General features: G+C 42.3%; 1 protein-coding gene across 1 annotated transcript in view; it reads right to left on the bottom strand.

The window, feature by feature from the left end:
* The window catches only part of CYP4X1 (cytochrome P450 family 4 subfamily X member 1), a 49,514-nt gene extending 35,750 nt beyond the window's left edge, over positions 1–13,764 (bottom strand). The window contains exon 1 of the mRNA XM_003585903.6: positions 13,365–13,764. Within this exon, the coding sequence (XP_003585951.3) occupies positions 13,365–13,571 (207 nt within the window). The 5' untranslated portion in view covers positions 13,572–13,764. The remainder of the gene's footprint in view (positions 1–13,364) is intronic.
* Positions 13,765–20,443: the final 6,679 nt, after the last annotated feature.

Here is a 20,443-nt window from a genome sequence, read left to right on the forward strand (position 1 = left end):
CAGTATGATAATATCTTATTCCATCCGTGTTGCTGCAAATGGCTTTATTTCATTCTTTTTTTGTGGCTTTACTCCTTGGAAGGAAAGTTATGACCAACCTAGATAGCATATTCAAAAGCAGAGACATTGCTTTGCCAACAAAGGTCCGTCTAGTCAAGGCTATGGTTTTTCCAGTGGTCATGTATGGATGTGACAGTTGGACTGTGAAGAAAGCTGAGCGCCGAAGAATTGGTTTTTGAACTGTGGTGTTGGAGAAGACTCTTGAGAGTCCCTTGGACTGCAAGGACATCCAACCAGTCCATTCTAAAGGAGATCAGTCCTGGGTGTTCTTTGGAAGGACTGATGTTAAAGCTGAAACTCCAATACTTTGGCCACCTCATGCGAAGAGCTGACTCACTGGAAAAGACTCTGATGCTGGGAGGGATTGGGGGCAGGAGGAGAAGGGAACGACAGAGGATGAGATGGCTGGATGGCATCACCGACTTGATGGACATGAGTTTGGGTGAACTCTGGGAGTTGGTGATGGACAGGGGGGCCTAGCGTGCTGCAATTCATGGGGTCGCAAGGAGTCGGACACGACTGAGTGACTGAGCTGAACTGAACATGCTATTATATAATACACCACATATTCTTTATCCATTCATCTGTTGATGAACAATTAGATTGTTTCCATTCTTGACTATTGTGAATACTGCAGCTATGAACACAGGTGTGCATTATCATTTGGGATTATACTTTTGCTCGGATGTACACCCAGGAGTGGGATTGCTCAAACCTAGAGTAATTCTATTTTTAGTTTTTGGAGAACCCCCATACTGCTTTTTAAAAATTATTTATTTATTTAATTTTGGCAGTGTTGGGTCTTTGTTGCTGTGTGGGCTTCTCGTTACCCTGGCTTCCCTTGCTGTGCAGCATGGGTTCTAGGCATGTGGGCTCCAGTGGTTGTGGCACAGGGGCTCAGCAGTTGCAGTTCCTGGGCTCTAGAGCACAGGCTCAGTTTCTCTGGGGCATGTGGAATCTTCCCCTGCCCACCCCCACCCCCACACCCCAATACTGTTTACCATAGTGGCTGCAGCAACTCATGTTCTCACCAACAGTATAGGTGGGTTCCCTTTTCTCTATACCCTCTTCAGCAACAAAGTAGCTATTGAACACCTACTATCAGTCAAGAACTGGGTTTATAGTGGTGAGCAAAGACTCTCCTCTCACAGATCCTATATTCTAGTGGGGAGAAAGGGAATATGGATGAAAAATGTTGCCTGCCGTATCAACAAACAATGTTGCAGCCATCAAGCCATCAGTCACTACTGCTGCCCCACCCACCTCCCCCCAAACCGTGAGCCTGACTATTGGGAACTCAGGATGGGGAAGAACATGATATCAGCTGTAGATAGCTAAGGTGCACATCAAAGGAATAATTTCAATGAATCCAAACTCTTGCATTTTCCCATACACAGAAAAGCGCTAAACTCCTTATGTTGAGATACTTAGTTTTCTTCATTTTATTATTATTATTATTTTGGCCACATCACACAGCTTGTAAGATCTTAGTTCTCTGACCAGGGATGGAACCCATGCCCCTTGCAGTGGAAATGCAAAGTTCTAATCACTGGATTGCCAGGGAATTCCCCTGGTTTTCTTTAATTAATAGTAATCTTTTGATGTTCCAACTATGTGATTTTTACTGCAGAACCCCTTCATACCCTTGCTCCTTGCTTACCTTTTTGGAGCAGTCTCAAGGCAATGGCACCCCATTCCAGTACGCTTGTCTGGAAAATCTCATGGATGGAGGAGCCTGGTAGGCTGCAGTCCATGGGGTCGCTAAGAGTTGGACACAACTGAGCGACTTCACTTTCACTTTTCACTTTCACGAATTGGAGAAGGAAATGGCAACCCACTCCAGTGTTTTTGCCTGGAGAATCCCAGGGATGGGGGAGCCTGGTGGGCTGCCATCTATGGGGATGCACAGAGTCGGACACGACTGAAGCGACTTAGCAGCAGCAGCTCAGAGCTATGTGGCTTGAAGTCCTCATAAAGTCCAATAAATTAAACACATGGAACTTATATTTCATTTAACACTTACATAGCACTTACTAAGTGCCAGACATGGTCTCAGTTCTTTTCAAATATCTAATAAGTTTATCTTCTGAAAAAGTCAATAAAAATATTAGTAATTATATTATATGTAAATAACCTAATTATTTCAAGTAAAAGACGAAAGGTATAAGATTATATTTTTTAAAAGCCTAACTATACTACTGACAAAAGACACGAGACAAAAAGTTCAAAAACTTAAAAACAAAGGATTAAAAATGTACCATTTCAATACTAGCAAAAAAGTTTGCATAGTTACACTAGTATCAGATACAGTAAAATTTAAGACAAGAAGTCTTACTAGATATAAAAAGGGACAATTCTTGTATAAAAAGGATTAGTCTACCAGAAGATATAATAATTCAAAATCTCAAAAGCTTGAAAATTGATAAAACAGAAAAGGACATTAGAACTAAAATGAGAAATAAAGAAGTCCACAATAAGACTGGAAGACTTTACCACAATGCTACTCAAAGTATGATCCATAAACCAGTCCATGATGAGATACTTATAGAAACTGAGCACAGCCCTTCAGATTTTTATAACAATTTCACATTGCTGAAATTTCTTACTTTTTAAAAAAAATGAAAACAATTGTCTACAACAGATCAGGAAAAAAAATGGCTTTTCACCACAAATGCTTTGAGAAGCACTATGTTAATATATCATTCTTAATAGCTGGTAGAACAGATGTCTTGGGCCATTTTTAGTTTTCCCAATTTCTGATTGACAGTGCCTTCTCAATTTTGGTTTGTGGACGGTGTAGAGGTGAAAATTAAACTCTAACGAGAAACAAAGGAAATGGAAGTTGAGGATGAACAGTTTAAAAAAAGTTAAACAGGTTAAATGAAAAAAAAAAAATCTAGATATAGAGCAATAACTTAAAGGCTGGTTCAACCCCAAATCTCTGCTCTCTCTCCATGTCACACCCCCTTAGGTCCCACAACAGATCAGAGCTTTTGTTTTCTAGAAAAACTAAACCAGAGAGACTCCAAGACTTGAAGAAACCAGACACTGTGGAGGGCAGGGATGAATCAGTGGACTAAAAATAGAGGGATTCAGTGAAAGACTGCATAACAAATGATTAGATCCCCAGCTCCCTTCCTTTTTCTGCTCCTAGAATGCCAGGAGTCACCTGGCAATCTAAGTAACAGAAAGGTAGATTCATCTCCAAGAAACTGAAAAATGAACAAATAGATACTGACAGGTTGAGTCCTCCAACAGGTTTGCTCTCATGGAAAGTTCTTGCTGTGTACACAAGACTTCAAACATCTTTAGAGCCTCACTCTAGAAAATGAAAAGACAGCCAAAGACCATCTCTCAGTTTTGGAGACAGCCTCCAAGAAAGGCATAAAGCAAAACTAACAAACTGTGGTAGCCAGCCTCCAAAATGGTCTCCAATCATCCCCCACCTTTTTATATTGTCCCTTCCTACATTGTACACACATTTGGCAATGTGACTGATTGCTTACAGTAGAAATGATGGAATAAAAGTTTCAAGATTAGGTTATGAAAGACTGCAGTTTCCATCTTAGATTCTCTAATTCTCACTCTTGCTCTCTCATATCTTACTCTGAGGGAAACAAACGGCCATGTTGAGAGTAGGGTGACTAATCTTTCCAGCTTGCCTGACTGAATGGGTTGCCAGATGCAAAACCTTCAGAACTAAAATCAGGGGTCAACCAGGAAACCTGGAATGAGTTGGTCACCCTACTTGTGAGCAACCTTATGGAAAGGTCCATGGGGGAAAGAACTGATGCCTCTGGTTAATAGCCAATGAGAAACTGTGGCCTGTAAACAACTGTGTAAGTGAGCTTAAGAGTGGATTCCCTAGCCCCAGTGGAGCCTTGAGATGACTATCGCCCCAGCCAATCCCATGCAACCTTGGAGGAGATCCTGAGTCTCTCACAGAGAGATTCTCAAAAACTTCACAGATTGTGTGAGATAAAAACATATGTTGTTTTAAGTTGCTAAGCTTGAAGGTAATTTGCTGGGCTTTAATAGATAACTAATACACAACAGAAGAAAAAAAAACTGAAAAAGTTAGTACTTCCAAAAAAGATATGTATAGTATTTCAAGACCAGGATTCTGTAACAAAGCAGAATGTGTTAAATTGACTATAGGAATGGCCTCAATTTGTTAAAGCCTCCCTGCACTCAACACTTTGATTGTCAGTTCTCTCACACTGATTTGGCCATGTGTCTTGCTTTGGGAGAGTAGCAAGCATGACTCAGAGACTTAAAAAGCACCTGCACATTGAGACTTGCTCTCTTGCTATTCTTGAGACCCTGATACCACGTGGGCAAAGCTAGCCTAACCAGCTGAAGGATAATAAACCAGATGGAAGAGAATGAAGGCACCCAAGAGGACAGTCAGCCTTTATCTGCCCCAGTAGCTGACTGTAGTTGCATCAGTGAGCCAAACTGAAGTCAGTTGAGACTGGCTATAAGAGTAGAACCTCATAGCCTAGTTTAGCTCAAATTGCTGACCCACAGAATCATGAACTAAATAGCTGGCTGTCATCTTAAGCCACTAAGCTTCAGCTTTAGAGTGTTTTTTAAGTTAATTTATTTTTGGCTGTGATGGGTCTTCATCACTGTGTGTGGCTTTTCTCTAGTTGCAGCAAGCAGGGGCTACTCTGTTGCGGGTCACAGGCTTCTCATTACTGTGGCTTCTGTGTTGCAGAGCACAGGCTCTAGGATACACAGGCTTCAGTAGTTGTGGCTCGTGGGCTCTAGAGTGCACGCTCAGTAGTTGTGGAACATGTGGTTAGTTGCCCCACAGCATGAGTATTCTTCCTGGATCAGGGATAGAACCCATGTCCCCTGCATTGGCAGGCAGATTCCCAACCTCTGGGCCACCCAGAGACGCTCCTTAGGGAGGTTTTTTTTTTTTTAATGCATCATAAGGTAATTGATGCAATAATGGATGAAGAATAAGACAGAGCTCTTGGTGTTTGGCAAAACTAATACAATTATGTAAAGTTAAAAAAAAAAAAAAAGACAGAGCTCTTGGAAATAAAAATCATGACAGTCAAAATTTTTCAACATTTTAGTAGAAATTCTAGGAAGATAAAATCAAGAAGAAAAGATTTAAAAAAAATAGATCTAGAAGGTTTATATCCAACCAATAGGAGTTCCAGAAAGAGAGAAAAGAGAAATGGAGAGAGGTGGGGGATGTGTTGAAGAAATTGTAGTATTCACTGTAAATCTCCTGTTCCTAATTCATCATCCTTACCACCTTAATATATACCATAATTAGCACCTGCATTTATTAACCTAAGGGTTTTTCCCCTGGGCATTTGATCCTGCTTTGATGCTTGACTATCAGAGAAAAATTAATAACTTAGGAAGTGAAACCTCCTCCTTTCCAAGTATTGGAATTATGTATTTCCAAACAAAAGTGGAAGACTTATTCAGTGAAAATTATAAATCATGTTGAAAGAAATTTCAAAAGGCATAAAGAGCCTCCTGATGAAAGTGAAAGAGGAGAGTGAAAAAGTTGGCTTAAAACTCAACATTCAGAAAACTGAGATCACGGTATCTGGTCCCATCCCCAAATAGATGGGGAAACAATGGAAACAGTGAGAAACCCAATTTTCTTGGGCTCCAAAATCACTGCAGGTGGTGACTGCAGCCATGAAATTAAAAGATGCTTGCTCCTTGGAAGAAAAGTTATGACCCACCTAGACAGCATATTAAAAAGCAGAGACATTACTTTGCCAACAAAGGTCCATCTAATCAAAGCTATGGTTTTTCCACTAGTCATGTATGGATATGAGAGTTGGACTATAAAGAAAGCTGAGTGCTGAAGAATTGATGCTTTTTAACTGTGGTGTTGGAGAAGACTCTTGAGAGTCCTTTGGACTTCAAGGAGATCCAACCTGTCAATCAGTCAGTCAGTCCTGAATATTCATTGGAAGGACTGACGCTGAAGCTGAAACTTCAATACTTTGGCCACCTGATGCAAAGAGATGACTCATTTGAAAAGACCCTGATGTTGGGAAAGAATGAAGGTGGGAGGAGAAGGGGATGACAGAGGATGAGATAGTTTGATGGCATCACTGAGTTGATGGACATGAGCTTGAGCAAGCTCTGGGAGTTGGTGATGGACAGGAAAGCCTGGCGTGCTGCAGTCCATGGGATCGCAAAGAGTAGGACATGACTGAGCAACTGAATTTACTGAGGTGGAAACATATCCCATGTTTATGGATTGGAAGATTTAAGATGTGAATACTACCCAAAGCAATCTACAGATTCAATGCAATCTCTATCAAAATCCCAATGATGTTTTTGCAGAAATAGAAAAATTCTAGAAAATTCATTCTAAAACTCATGTGGGATAACAAAGGATTGTGAATAGCCCAAACAGTCTTCAATAGGAACAAAGCTGGATGACTCAATGTTTTTTGATTTCAAAATTCACTACAAAAGTATACTAATCAAAACAGTATGGTTCTGGTTTAAAAACAGACATATAGACAAACAGAAAAGGATAGAAAGACCAGAAATAAACCCTTCAAAATATGGTTAAATGATTTATGACAAAGGTGCCAGGACCATTACATGGGAAAATGTGCTGGAAAAATTAGATATTCACATGCAACAGAATGAAGTTGTACCCTTACCTAAAATACAAAAGATAACCCAAAATAGATCAAAGACTTCAGTTTAGTTCAGTTCAGTCACTCAGTCATGTCCTACTCTTTGCAACCCCATGAACCGTAGCACGCCAGGCCTCCCTGTCCATCACCAACTCCTGGAGTTTACCCAAACTCATGTCCATTGAGTCGATGATGCCATCCAACCATCGAATCCTCTGTCATCCCCTTCTCCTCCTGCCCTCAATCTTTCCCAGCATCAGGGTTTTTTCAAAAGAGTCAGCTCTTCACATCAGGTAGCCAAAGGATTGGAGTTTCAGCTTCAACATCAGTCCTTCCAATGAATATTAAGGACTGGTTGGATCTCCTTGCTGTCCAAGAGAGTCTCAAGAGTCTTCTCTGAGAGAAGACTTAAAACTATAAAATTCTTAAAAGGAAACATAGGACGAAAGCTTCACAATTTTGGATCTGGCAATAATAATCTTGGATATGACATCAAAGGCATAAGCAACAACAAAAAAAATAAATGGAACTTAATGAAATTAAAAAATTTTTGTACATGAAGAGACAGTATCAACAGAGTAAAAAGGCAACCCAAAGATTGAGAGGCAATATTAGCAATCATACATATGGGATTAATAGAATATATAGAGAACCCCTAAAACTCAACAATAAAAAAACAACCTGATTCAAAATCAACAAAGGACTAAATAGACATTTTTCCAAAGAGGAAATGAAGATGGCCAACAGGTACATGGATGCTCAACATGACTAATCATCAGAGAAATGCAAATCAAAACCACAGTGAGAGATCAAGCACCACATGCCTACCAGAATAGCTATCATCAAAAAGAACAAATAACAAATGTTGGCAAGGATATGGAGAAACCCAGAGAGTCCTCATGGCAAGAGGAGTCTGGTGGGCTACAGTCCATGGGGTCACAACGCGTCTGTCATGACTGAGCAACTAAGAACACCACAGCACAGCAAACAGTGTACCCTCACATACTGTTGGTGGGAACTGTAAATTAGTGTAGCAATTGTGAAAAACGGTATGGAAGCTTCTCAAAAAACTAAAAATACAACTACTGTATGACTTTTCCACTCCTGGGTATATAGCCAAAAAAACCCAAAAACACTAATTCAAAAAGATACATGCACTCTGATGTTCATAGTAACATTATTTACAACAGCTAGGGTATGGAGAAGCAATGGCACCCCACTCCAGTACTCCTGCCTGGAAAATCCCATGGACGGAGGAGCCTGGTAGGCTGCAGTCCATGGGGTTGCTATGAGTCAGACACGACTGAGCACCTTCACTTTCACTTTTCACTTTCATGCATTGGAGGAGGAAATGGCAACCCACTCCAGTGTTCTTGCCTGGAGAATCCCAGGGACAGCGGGGCCTGGCCGGCTGCCGTCTATGGGGTCGCACAGAGTCGGACACAACTGAAGTGACTTAGCAGCAGCAGCAGCAGGGTATGGAAGCAACTTGTGTCCATCAACAGAAGAATGGATAAAGATGTGGTGTGCATATATATAATGAAATACTACTCAGCCATAAAAAGATGAACTTTTGCCATTTGCAACAGCACAAATGGCCTTGGAGGGCATTAAGCAAAGTGAAATAAGTCGGTCAGAGAAAGACTATTGTACAATACCATTTAAATGTGGACTCTAAAGAATACAACAAACTAGTGAATAAAACAAAAAAGAAGCAGATTCACAGATATAGAGAAGAAACTAGTGTTTACCAGAGGGGAGAAAAAAAAGGGGGATGGGAAATACAGGGGTAGGAGGAAAAAAGGGTTATTATGGATTATATGAAATTATATGTATGAAACTTTTGAAAATTGTAAAGCACTACAGAATTTTAAAATTGTAAAGCACCCCTTCATGGATCATTGCCTTGTTGTGGCGAAGGGGCTCATGTAACTCAATGAAACTATGAGCCATGCCATGTAAGGCCACCCAAGGTGGAAGGGTCATAGCAGAAGGTTCTAACAAAACACGATTCACCGGAGGTGGAACTGACAAACCACCTCAATTTACTTGCCATTGAGAACTTCATAAATTGTATATAAAGGACAAAAAGATATAACCCCAAAAGATGAATGTTCCCAGGTCCGAAGGTGTCCAATATGCTACTGGGGAAGAGTGGAGGAGAACTACTATTAGCACCAAAAAGAATGAAGTGGCTGGGCCAAAATGGAAACAACGCTCAGTTGTGGATTTGTCTGGTGATGAAAGTATTGCATAGGAACCTGGAATGTTAGGTAAATTACCATGGATCAAGGTAAATTGGACATGATCAAGCAGGAGATGGTAAGAATAAACATCAACATCTTAGGAATCAGTGAACTAAAATGGATGGGAATGGGTGAATTTAATTCAGACCATTATATCTATTACTGTGGGCAGGAATCCTGTAGAAGAAATGGAATAGCTCTCAAATCAACAAAAGAGTCCAATGCAGTAGTTGGGTGCAACTTCAAACATGACAGAATGATCTGGGTTCATTTCCAAGGCAAACCAATCAACATCACAGTAACCCAAGTCTATGCCCCTACCAACGATGCTGAAGAAGCTGAAGATCATCAGTTCTATGATGACCTAGAAGACCTCCTAGAACTAACACCAAAATAAGATGTTCTATTCATCATTGGCAATTGGAATGCAAAAGTAGGAAGTCAAGAGATAACTGGAATAACAGGCAAGTTTGGCCTTGGAGAACAAAATGAAGCAAGGCAAAGGGTAACTGAATTCTGTCAAGAGAATGCATTGGTCATAGCAAATGTCCTTTTTCAATGACACAAGAGACAACTTTATACATGAACATCACCAAATGGCTAATATGAAAATCAAATTGATTACACTCTTTGTAGCTGAAGATGGAGAAGCTGTATACAGTCAGCAAAAACAAAACTTGGAGCTGACTGTAGCTCAGATCATCAGCTTCTCATAGCAAAATTCAGGCTTAAACGAAAAAACGTGGGGAAAACCACCAGGAGAGCCAGGTATGATTTAAATCAAATCCCCTATGAACATGCAGTGGAGGTAATGAATAGATTCAAGGGATTAGAACTTGTAAACAGTGTGCTTGAAGAATTATGGATGAAGGTCCATAATATTGTACAGGAAGCAGTGAACAAAACCATCTCAAAGATAAAGAAAAGCAAGAAGGCAAAGTGGTTATCTTAGGAGGCCTTACAAATAGCTAAAAAAAGAAGAGACGTGGAACGCGAGGGAGAAAGGGAAAGGTATACCCAATTAAATGCAGATTTCCAAAGAACAGCATGGAGGGACAAGAAGGCCTTCTTCAGTGAACAGTGTATAAAACTAGCAAAAAACAACAGAAGGGGAAGACTAGACATCTATTCAGGGAAATTGGAGATATCAAGGGGACATTTTGCCCAAAGATGGGCACAATAAAGGACAGAGACGGAAGAGACCTTATAGACAATGAAGAGATCAAGAATAAGTGGAAAGAATACACAGAAGAGCTGTATAAAAAAGATACAGATGGACTGGGTGACTATGATGGTATAGTCAGCCACCCAGAGCCAGACATTCTGGAGAGTAAAAGTCAAGTGGGCCTTAGGAAGCTCTGCTGTTAATAAAGCTAGTAGATGTGATGGAATTTCAGCAGAACTATTCAAAATCCTAAAGGATGATGCCATTAAGGTGTTGCATTCAATATGTCAGCAAATCTGGAAGACCCAGCAGTGGCCACAGGACTGGAAAAGTTCAATCCTCATTCCAATTCCCAAGAAGGGTAGTACTAAAGAATGTGCTAACCATCAGACAATTACACTCATCTCCTATGCTAGTAAAGTCATGTTTAAAATCTTGTATGCTAGGCTTCAGCATTATGCAAACCAAGAACTTCCAGATGTCTGAGGTGGATTTAGAAAAGGAAGAGGAACCAGAGATCAAATTGCCAGCATTTGCTGGATCATAGAGAACGCTAGGGAATTCCAAAAAAAAAAAATCTACCTCTGTGTCATTGACTATGCCAAAACCTTTGACTGTGTGGATCATAATAAACTGTGGAAAGCTCTTAAAGAAATGGGAATACCAGACCATCTTACCTATTTCCTGAGAAACCTATATGCAGGTCAAGAAGCAACCTGTATGCAAAAGCAAACCTTGTATGAAACAACTGATTGGTTCAGGATTGAGAAAGGAATACAGCAGGGCTGTCTGCTGTCACCTGTTGGTTTAATCTACATGCTGAGCACATCATGAAAAATGTCAGGCTGGATGAGTTACGAGCTGGAATCAAGATAGGCAGGAGAAATATCAACAACTTCAGATATGCGGATGATACCACTCTAATGGTAGAAAGTGAAGAGGAACTAAAGAACCTCTTGATGAGTGTGAAGGATGAGAGTGAAAAAGAGCCAGCTTAAAACTAAATGTTAAAAAAAACTCCTAAGATCATGACATCTGGCCCCATTAACTCATGGCAAATAGAAGGGGAAAAGGTGGAAGTAGTGACAGATTTCCTCTTCTTGGGCTCTAAAATCACTGAGGATAGTGACTGCAGCCATGAAATCAGATGTTTGCATCTTGCAAGAAAGCTATGACAAACCTAGACGGTGTGTTGAAAAGCAGAGACATTACTCTGCTGAGAAAGGTCCTTTTAGTCAAGGCTATGGTCTTCCCAGTGGTCATGTACAGTTGTGAGAGCTGGACTGTAAAGAAGACGGAGCGCCAAAGAATTAAAGCCTTTGAACTATGGTGCTGGAGAAGACTCCTAAGAGTCCCTTGGACAGCAAGGAGATCAAACCAGTCAATCTTAAGGGAAATCAACCCTGAATACTCATTGGAAGGATGCTGAAGCTGAAACTCTAGTATTTTGCTCATTTAATGTGAACAGCTGACTCATTGGAAAAGTCCCTGATGTTGTGAAAGATTGAGGGCAGGAGAAGATGGTGTCAGAGGGTGAGATGGCTGGATGGCATCACCAATGCAATGGACATGAACTTGGGCAAACTTTGGAGAGAGTGACGGACAGAGAGGCCTGGTGTGTTGCAGTCCATGGGGTTGCAAAGAGTCAGACACGACTGGGTAACTGAACAACAACAATGGATTATATGAAATCATATGTATGTAACTTCTGAAAATTGTAAAGCACTATAGAATTTAAAGAATCTTTCTTTCAGTAAAACTTTTTAAGTTAAAAAAAAGAACAAAAGACTTAAATAGACATTTCTCCAAGTAAGATATACAAATGGAAATAAGCACATGAAAAGATGTTCAGCGATGCATTAGGGATCATTGCTGCTGCTGCTGCTAAGTTGCTTCAGTCGTGTCCGACTCTGTGCGACCCCATAGACAGCAGCCTACCAGGCCCTGCCGTCCCTGGGATTCTCCAGGCAAGAACACTGGAGTGGGTTGCCATTTCCTCCTCCAATGCGATCATTAGGGAAATGCAAATCAAAATTATGAGATACTACCTCACATCCACTAGGATGGCTGCCATTCAAAAAAAGAACAGAAAATAACAAGTTTTGGCAAGAATGTTGAGAAACTGGAACTCCTGTGCACTTCTGGTGAAAATGTAAAATGGTATTGCCACTGTGGAAAACAGTACAGTGGTTCCTCAAAAAACTAAAAATAGAATTACCATATGATCCAGCAATTCCATTTCTTCACATTTACCCAAAAGAATTGAAAGCAAGGTCTCAAAGAGATATTTGTACACTCGTGTTCACAACTGCTAAAATGTGGAAACAACCCAAGCATCCGCCAGCGAATGAATGGATAAAGAAAATGTGGTATATAAATACAATAGGATATTATTCAGCCTTAAAAAGGAAGGAAATTCTGACATATGCTATGATATGGATGATGTGATATGATTGGGAATTTGTGTGCCAATGCAGGGGACAACGGTTTGATCCCTGGTCTGGGAAGATTTCACTTGCTGCGGGGCAGCTAAACCCCCGTGCCACAACTACTGAGCCTAGGCGCAGCAACTACGGAAGCCCCCAGGCCCTAGAGCTCTTGGTTTGTGACAAGAAAAGCCACCGCAATCAGAAGTCTGTGCAGGGTACAACTAGAGAGCAGCCCCTGCTCACTGCAAATAGAAAAAGCCTATGTACATCAGTGAAGACCCAGCACAGCCAAAAATAAAGAAATAATAAATTTAAAAAAATTTAAGTAAAAAAACATGTTCTTTAGACTATTTTTTAGCAATGTATGTGGAAGGCTTTTAAAAACGTGTACATAAATCCAAGAGATGAGCGAAGCAATTTAGACAGACCTGAATTACACCACAGCTTTCTTTTTCCATATTGTCTCTTTACATATCCCCCCTCCAACTCCCACCCCACCTAAATATCCCTTCTAGTGGCATGCATTGGAGAAGGAAATGGCAACCCGCTCCAGTGTTCTTGCCTGGAGAATCCCAGGGAAGGTGGAGCCTGATGGGCTGCCGTCTATGGGGTCGCACAGAGTCGGACACGACTGAAGCGACTTAGTAGCAGCAGCAGCAGCAGTGGCTCTAGGGTGTTTCATGGAGTAATGTAAATGCGGGAGCCACAGGCTGGCAGGAGAGGTCGGTGCAGGACTGAGGGATGGGAGGAAAAGAAGGAAGCAGCCGCTTCTCTGCGCGATCGGATTTCCAGCATCCTCCTTCACCCCTCCCTCCGATGTGTCTACCTTGCTATGCCCGTAGAGCCAGTGAGTGGGGGGCGAGGGGAAGAGGCGCAGGTCTCGGAGCAGCCTCTGCCTCTGCAGGTAGAGCTTGATGGCCTGCAGCAGCCCTAGGGCCAAGCAGAACACCAACGTCAGGTAAAAGGGCCTTGCCCAGTGCGTCTCAAGCCAGGAGGACTCCATCCAGGAGGACTCCATCCAGGAGGACTCCATCGCTTTGCGCTACGAGGAGTGACTTACCGGCGGGGAGCTTTGTGTAGCCGCTCTTGCGGGAGGATCCACCCACTCACTCCAGGGCAAAGCCCGCCCACTGTTTCTCTGTGCCCTCCCGCAAGATCCCCGCTCCCTCACCCTGCTTCCCTCTCCGATCGCCAAGGGTGCTAAGGAAGAGCCGTGGGAGGGGAAGTTACCGCTTAGGGGGAGGAAGCAGGCACGAGTTCCCGGATTTCTTGCCCTTTATCAATGGATGCAAACCTGCATTCAGGACGACTTCTCATGGAGTGTCATAGTTCATGTGTGACAGCTTTCAGTCACAGAAGATCTGAATTTTAGGTTTTGAAATAATGCCAAAGCTAACGTCGTTGGTTTTCCTCTTTGCCACAAAGCATTTATAAACTGCGCTGAAAAAGAGAACTTGTTCCCCACTGAAATGCTATCAAAACCCACAAGAGTCTGGGGGCTGGTAATGCGTGAGTAGGATTATTAACCTTATATAGGTACCCTATCCAGTGGTGTGCTAGTAATGTCTTACAGCTGGTTCTCACTCTGATTACTGGTGCTTGCCAGTGTCCAGCAAGTCCTATTTCAAGTCTGCCAGCAGAGGACCCTGAACACTGAGTTGGGAAGAGATGCAAAGTTGCTACCATCATATAGTATTTCCACCACACAGATTCAGATGGGGCCAGTTACAGGATTTGTGGATCCAGGTGCAAGATGAAAATATGGGGTTTCTTGTTAAAACTTTATTAAAAATTTCAAGATGATGACAGCAGAGCATTAAACCAAGCACACACCCTTTTGAGTGCAGGGCTTAGATCTCAGGCCCATGAAGCCAGCCCTGGATACAAGAGACATCAGTTCAGTTCAGTCGCGTCTGACTCTTTGTGACCCAATGGACTGCAGGACGCCAGGCTTCCCTGTCCATCACCAACTCCCAGAGCTTACTCAAACTCATGTCCATTGAGTCAGTGATGCCATCCAACCATGTCATCCTCTGTTGTCCCCTTCTCCTCCTGCCTTCAATCATTCCCAGCCTCAGGGTCTTTTCAAATGAGTCAACTCTTCGCATGAGGTGGCCAAAGGATTGGAGTTTCAGCTTCAGCATCAGTCCTTCCAATGAACACCCAGGACTGATCTCCTTTAGGATGGACTGGTTGGATCTCCTTGCAGTCCAAGGGACTCTCAGGAGTCTTCTCCAACACCACAGTTCAAAAGCATCAATTCTTCAGTGCTCAGCTTTCTTTTTAGTCCAACTCTCACATCCATACATGACCACTGGAAAAACCATAGCTTTGACTAGACAGACCTTTGTTGGCAAAGTAATGTCTTTGCTTTATAATATGCTGTCTAGGTTGGTCATAACTTTTCTTCCAAGGAACAAGCATCTTTTAATTTCATGGCTGCAGTGATTTTGGAGCCCCCCAAAATAGTCTGTCACTGTTTCCATTGTTTCCCCATCTATTTGCCATGAAGTGATAGTACCAGATGCCATGATCTTAGTTTTCTGAATGTTGAGCTTTAAGCCAACTTTTTGACTCTCTTTTTTCACTTTCAAGAGACATAATTATTAATAATCTCAAAAGCATAGACAATAGTATAGTAAAATTTTAAAAGTATGCATTTTAAATACATATTAATCATCAGATATGGGCTTCATTGGTGGTTCAAAATCCACCTGCCAATGTAGGAGAGGCAGGTTTGATCCCTGGGTTGGGAAGATGCCCTGGAGAAGGAAACGGCAATCCTCTCCAGTATTCTTGCTTGGGAAATGCCATGGATAGAAGTGCCTGGTGGGCTACAATCCATGGGGTTGCAAAGAGTCAAACACAACTGGGCGACTAACACAATGACAACAGCAAAACCATCAGGTGGTGAATTTGGATTCAAGAGGCCTAATTTCTCAAGCTGCTGTTCCTCACATCTAGCCTTCTTTTATACATACATTTATTTATGTTTTAGCATAATAATGCTAAAACATAAATAAATGTAAGGTGTTGGATTCACAGCCCAGAATAATAAACCCAGTCTCCGCTGCAACTCCCTACTCCCCTCTCCTCAGTACCGCCCACTCCTCAGGCTCCCACCCGTCTCTGGAGCCAGGTTTTACTTGGCAAGGTAAGGGTTAGGACAGACTCCAGTGAAGGCAATTTCACCTGGACCGAGTGCCGGCCCCTCAGATCCATTGTGCACCACACATGAAGTGTTTCAGTTGCCTCTTCTCAGACCTTACCACCTCCCGCCTATCTCTGTCTCTCAACTAGAGACTGCTATTTAACAGTGTATCAGAATCTTCTGGTTTACAGTCTCTCCTGGGAGATTCATGGCATTTTTATTTTTCCGATTCTTTCTCTGTGTCCTGCTCTTTCCCTAGATCATGGTAAGTGTACGGTGGCCTTCATAAGACTGCATCACAGTGGTCTGGCTGAAGACCTCAGATTCACACCTAGGTCCTGGGTGGCCTCAGCTTTGTGAGATCTAGTCTGGTCCTTGGGTTGGTGAACTTCTAGTTAGTTCTCTCAGCAGGGTCAGCGCCTGAGGACACCTTAGCTGACCCAGTCCCACCCAGGCTCTTGCTGGAAGTGTTAGCTCTCTGAGACCTGGCCAGCCTATTTTCTGCATTCCATGTCCTTCCTTGCAGAACAAAGGAACTTTGGGCTTTTTACCAATATACCCTAAGAGGCATGAGGGTGCTAGCTCAGGCCTTCTTTCTCCTTCACTGCCATTTTCATTCTGCTTCCTCCCAAAAAGGAACTCTTGTGCTATCAACTTTTCTGTCATCTATCCAAAACTTGCCTTCCCTTGATTTTAGCCTAGATGGGAGAAATCAGTTACTCTCCTGACCACTGGCTTCCTGACCTCTGCTCATTCTTTCCCCAGCCCAGTAGGTTGGAAGAGGTGGCTTCTCCACAACCTCCATTTCATGTAGGAACAACTTTCCTTATGATATTGCCTGTGTTCTGTCTACCTCCAATTGAGAGTGAAGATCTACCATTCACTCCAAAAGTGGGGAAATAGAGAAATTTAGAAATTTATTCTGGCTAAAGACTGGCTTTCCATACTTACTGCCACTCAAAAATCCCATTTGGGGGGAGCAGTCCCTTCCTTCTCTTGGCATTCTTATGCAAATAGCCACTGAATTAAATTTCCTCAGCTGCACTACACGGGACAGAGGTCATTGAAAAAGCCCCAGCAACACAGATAATGATGCTTGGCAGGTCCAAGTAAGTAAGGACTTCAGGCTTTACCTAGGACATAAGAGTCCACTGAAGGGATTTAAGATGGAAAGTTACATGGATTAGGTAGTAGAGCTCTCTGATGACTGTTTGGATGAAAATAGGTAAATATTTATTGTGTGCTTACTAAGTGCCAGGTACTATTCTAAAGTGATTTAGAAGTAGTAGCTTATTTAATTATCAAATTAAAAATTTGAGATTGGTATTAGCATTTTACATATCCTCATTTTATGTATACAGAAACTGGGACACAGACAGATTATGCAATTTGCCCAAGGACACTAGAGGGTAAGGAGGCAATCTCAAGAATTCAGGTTTCAGGATCTTAACATTTATGGGGGCAAATTATATGTGTATATGAAGGATATGGGTTTCCCAGGTGGCTCAGTGGTAAAGAATCCTCCTGCCAATGCAAGAGACACAAGAGATGCAGGTTCAATCCCTGGGTCAAGAAGATGCTCTGGAGAAGGAAATGGCAACCCACTCCAATGCCCTTGCCTGGTAAGTCCCATGGACAGGAGCCTGGTGGGCTCTAGTCCATGAGGCTGTGAGAGTTGGACACAACTTAGGGGCTAAACCACTAAAATAGAGGGATATAGGACCTGAACTAGGAGAATGGTTCAAATGCTATTGTTGTGTTCAGGTAAGATGTGAAAATGGCCTGAACTGCCAGTATCATGGGACAGAGAGGCAGAATGAGTAGGAGAAATACTGATGTATTTTTTATGGGAATTGGTAACTGACTGGATGTGGGCACAGTAGGGAAGAAATCTAGGATGATCCTTATGTTTCTGTTCTTGAGATAGACAAATCAAGAAGAATTAATATTCCGTAACATCCCTCTTCCTGGACACCCCCCAATCCTTGTCCCGTGTGTCTTGTGCTCTTCTCAAACTCGTCTTCAAGATTCACTGCCTCTATAAATGCTTCTCTAACCAGCCCCAGCCCATGGGAATCTATCCTGTGAATAATCAACACATTCAATTTTATTTTTATTTATTTTTTTATTTGTCTTCATTGCTGCATGCAGACTTTCTCTAGTTGCAGTGAGCGAGGTCTACTCTTCAGGCTTTTCATAGGCTTTTCATTGCAGTGGCTTGTTGTGGAGGACAGGCTCTAGGTACATGGGCTTCAGTAGTTGTAGCACATGGGCTCAGTAGTTGTGTCTCTCAGGCTCTAGAGTGTGGGCTCAGTAGTTGTGGTGCACAACCCCACAGCTCCACACCATGTGGAATCTTCCTGGACCAGGGATTGAACCCATGTCCCCTTCATTGGCAAGTGGATTCCTGTCCACTGTACCACCAGGGACATCCCAACACATTTTTATAGCTCTCATTTGACACTTTGCTCATGCTTTCATTTATTATTCATATCACAATCACCAATCTTATGCAGCCTCATTATGTATGTCTCATTATGTACCTCTTTATATATGCAACTTGCTTTCCTAATTAGGTTTTGAAACTCTATAGTGGTTCAAATATTGTTTTTTTCATCTCTTGGATTCTCTTAGAGCCCGACTTTGGGCTAGACACACAGTAGATGTTTTCAAAATAGTTCTTTAATTCACTTGAACTAAGGAGACATGTGGTGGGGGGGAGATTTAGGAAAGAGCAGAATGAGGAATATAGAATAATGATCTCCAAAACAAATGGAAGACAAAGAACTGGAGACTTCCCAGGTCAAATAGTTTGTATACTAAGAGAATAAGCATAACATAGGGAGTAGGGAAGGGAGTTAAGAAGAGGAAGAATAAGTTAAAATGACAGTTATTTTCATGACAGGGAGCCTGGTGCTTGTTCATAACGGACATGGCGTTGCAAAGTGCTAAGAGAGGGGTAATAAGAGAAAAAATAGGTCCAGGGGATGAATGGGGCATTGAATAGAATGAATGAGCTGGTGGGATGTGGCTCAGAAACTTCGTAGATGGATATTTTCATGAAAATATTGAGGCTGGGTAGAAATCACTGCGTTCTGCTCTTAATTTAACACAGAAGTTATAGTTTTTGAAGGGGTGCTACTGGGAAGAAATGTGAGACGTGTGAGAGGTGAGAAACAGGGAGGGAGTGGCTAGATTAGATTTCTGATGCCAAATAACCTCAATTTTCTTAAAGGAGTCTGAGGCATTGTTTGCCCTGGCAAGGACAGGGAGGATTGAGTGCCTGAGCAGAGTGGTGATTTGGAACAGCCACCATGGTTAATGTGAGGACATAGGCACATAAGATGTGAAAAGACAGGAACCAGTGGAATTTACATAGCAAGTTCCATGTAGAGGGCCAAGGACACAGAGTTCCATTACTTCCTTCCACAAGAGCCTGGAGGTAAGAGAATGGAAATGTTCAGGTTGGAAACATAGACCCATTCCCCACAGGCATTGTTGCCTCCTGTACACCAGCCAATGCTGAGCGATGCCAGGATACAAAGATGGATCAAGGGGAGGCCTTGCCCTGGCAAAGTTCACAATCTGGTGGTGGGGGGGACAGATTGATAAGCAAAGAGATATAGTACAGTGGGTAAATGCCACAATTGGAAGGATCCATATGGATTGTCTACACCTTGTCCTGTCTTTGGAATAAGGAAATTAAATCCAAAAAAGGGGAAGGGGCTTGCCCTCAGCCCCTTATCACCAGACTGAGAATTTTAAGGTCCTTTCTCCTTTTCTTTTTGTCTCCTGTGTGACACAGCAGTTGCACTGGTCTCCCCAGTCCCTTTGAATGATACAACCAGTGAACTGGGGAGACCTTTCAGCCCAGTTCAGTTCAGTTGGTCAGTCATGTCCAACTCTGCAACCCCATGAACCACAGCATGCCAGGCCTCCTTGTCCACCATCAACTCCTGGAGTCCACCCAAACCCATGTCCATTGTGTCGGTGATGCCATCCAACCATCTCATCCTCCATCGTCCCCTTCTCCTCCTGCCCTCAATCTTTCCCAGCAGTAGGGTCTTTTCAAATGAGTCAGCTCTTCGCATCAGGTGGCCAAAGTATTGGAGTTTCAGCTTCAACAACAGTCCTTCCAATGAACACCCAGGACTGATCCTGGTTGGATCTCCTTGCAGTCCAAGGGACTCTCAAGAGTCTTCTCCAACACCACAGTTCAAAAGCATCAATTCTTTGGTGCTCAGCTTTCTTTATAGTCCAACTTTCACATCCATACATGACCACTGGAAAAACCATAACCTTGACTAGACAGACCTTTGTTGACAAAGTAATGTCTCTGCTTTTTAATATGCTGTCTAGGTTGGTCATAACTTTCCTTCCAAGGAGTAAGTGTCTTTTAATTTCATGGCTACAATCACCATCTGCAGTGATTTTGAAGCCCAGAAAAATAAAGTCAGCCACTGTTTCCACTGTTTTCCCATCTATTTGCCATGAAGTGGTGGGACCGGATGCCATGATCTTAGTTTTCTGAATGTTGAGCTTTAAGCCAACTTTTTGACTCTCCTCTTTCACTTTCATCAAGAGGCTCTCTAGTTCTTCTTCACTTTCTGCCATAAGGGGAGACCTTTGAATATGTCTAATCATGTTACTCTGTTACTGTGACTAATACCAATATTTCAAAAACTGGATAAGAAGTGTGAGGCTCCAGAGGAGGAAAAGGAGCCACAGAGAAGTATGAGGGAAATTAGGAGCAC

The sequence above is a fragment of the Bos taurus genome, chromosome 3, assembly GCF_002263795.3.
Source record: "Bos taurus isolate L1 Dominette 01449 registration number 42190680 breed Hereford chromosome 3, ARS-UCD2.0, whole genome shotgun sequence".
Taxonomy (NCBI): Eukaryota; Metazoa; Chordata; class Mammalia; order Artiodactyla; family Bovidae; genus Bos; species Bos taurus.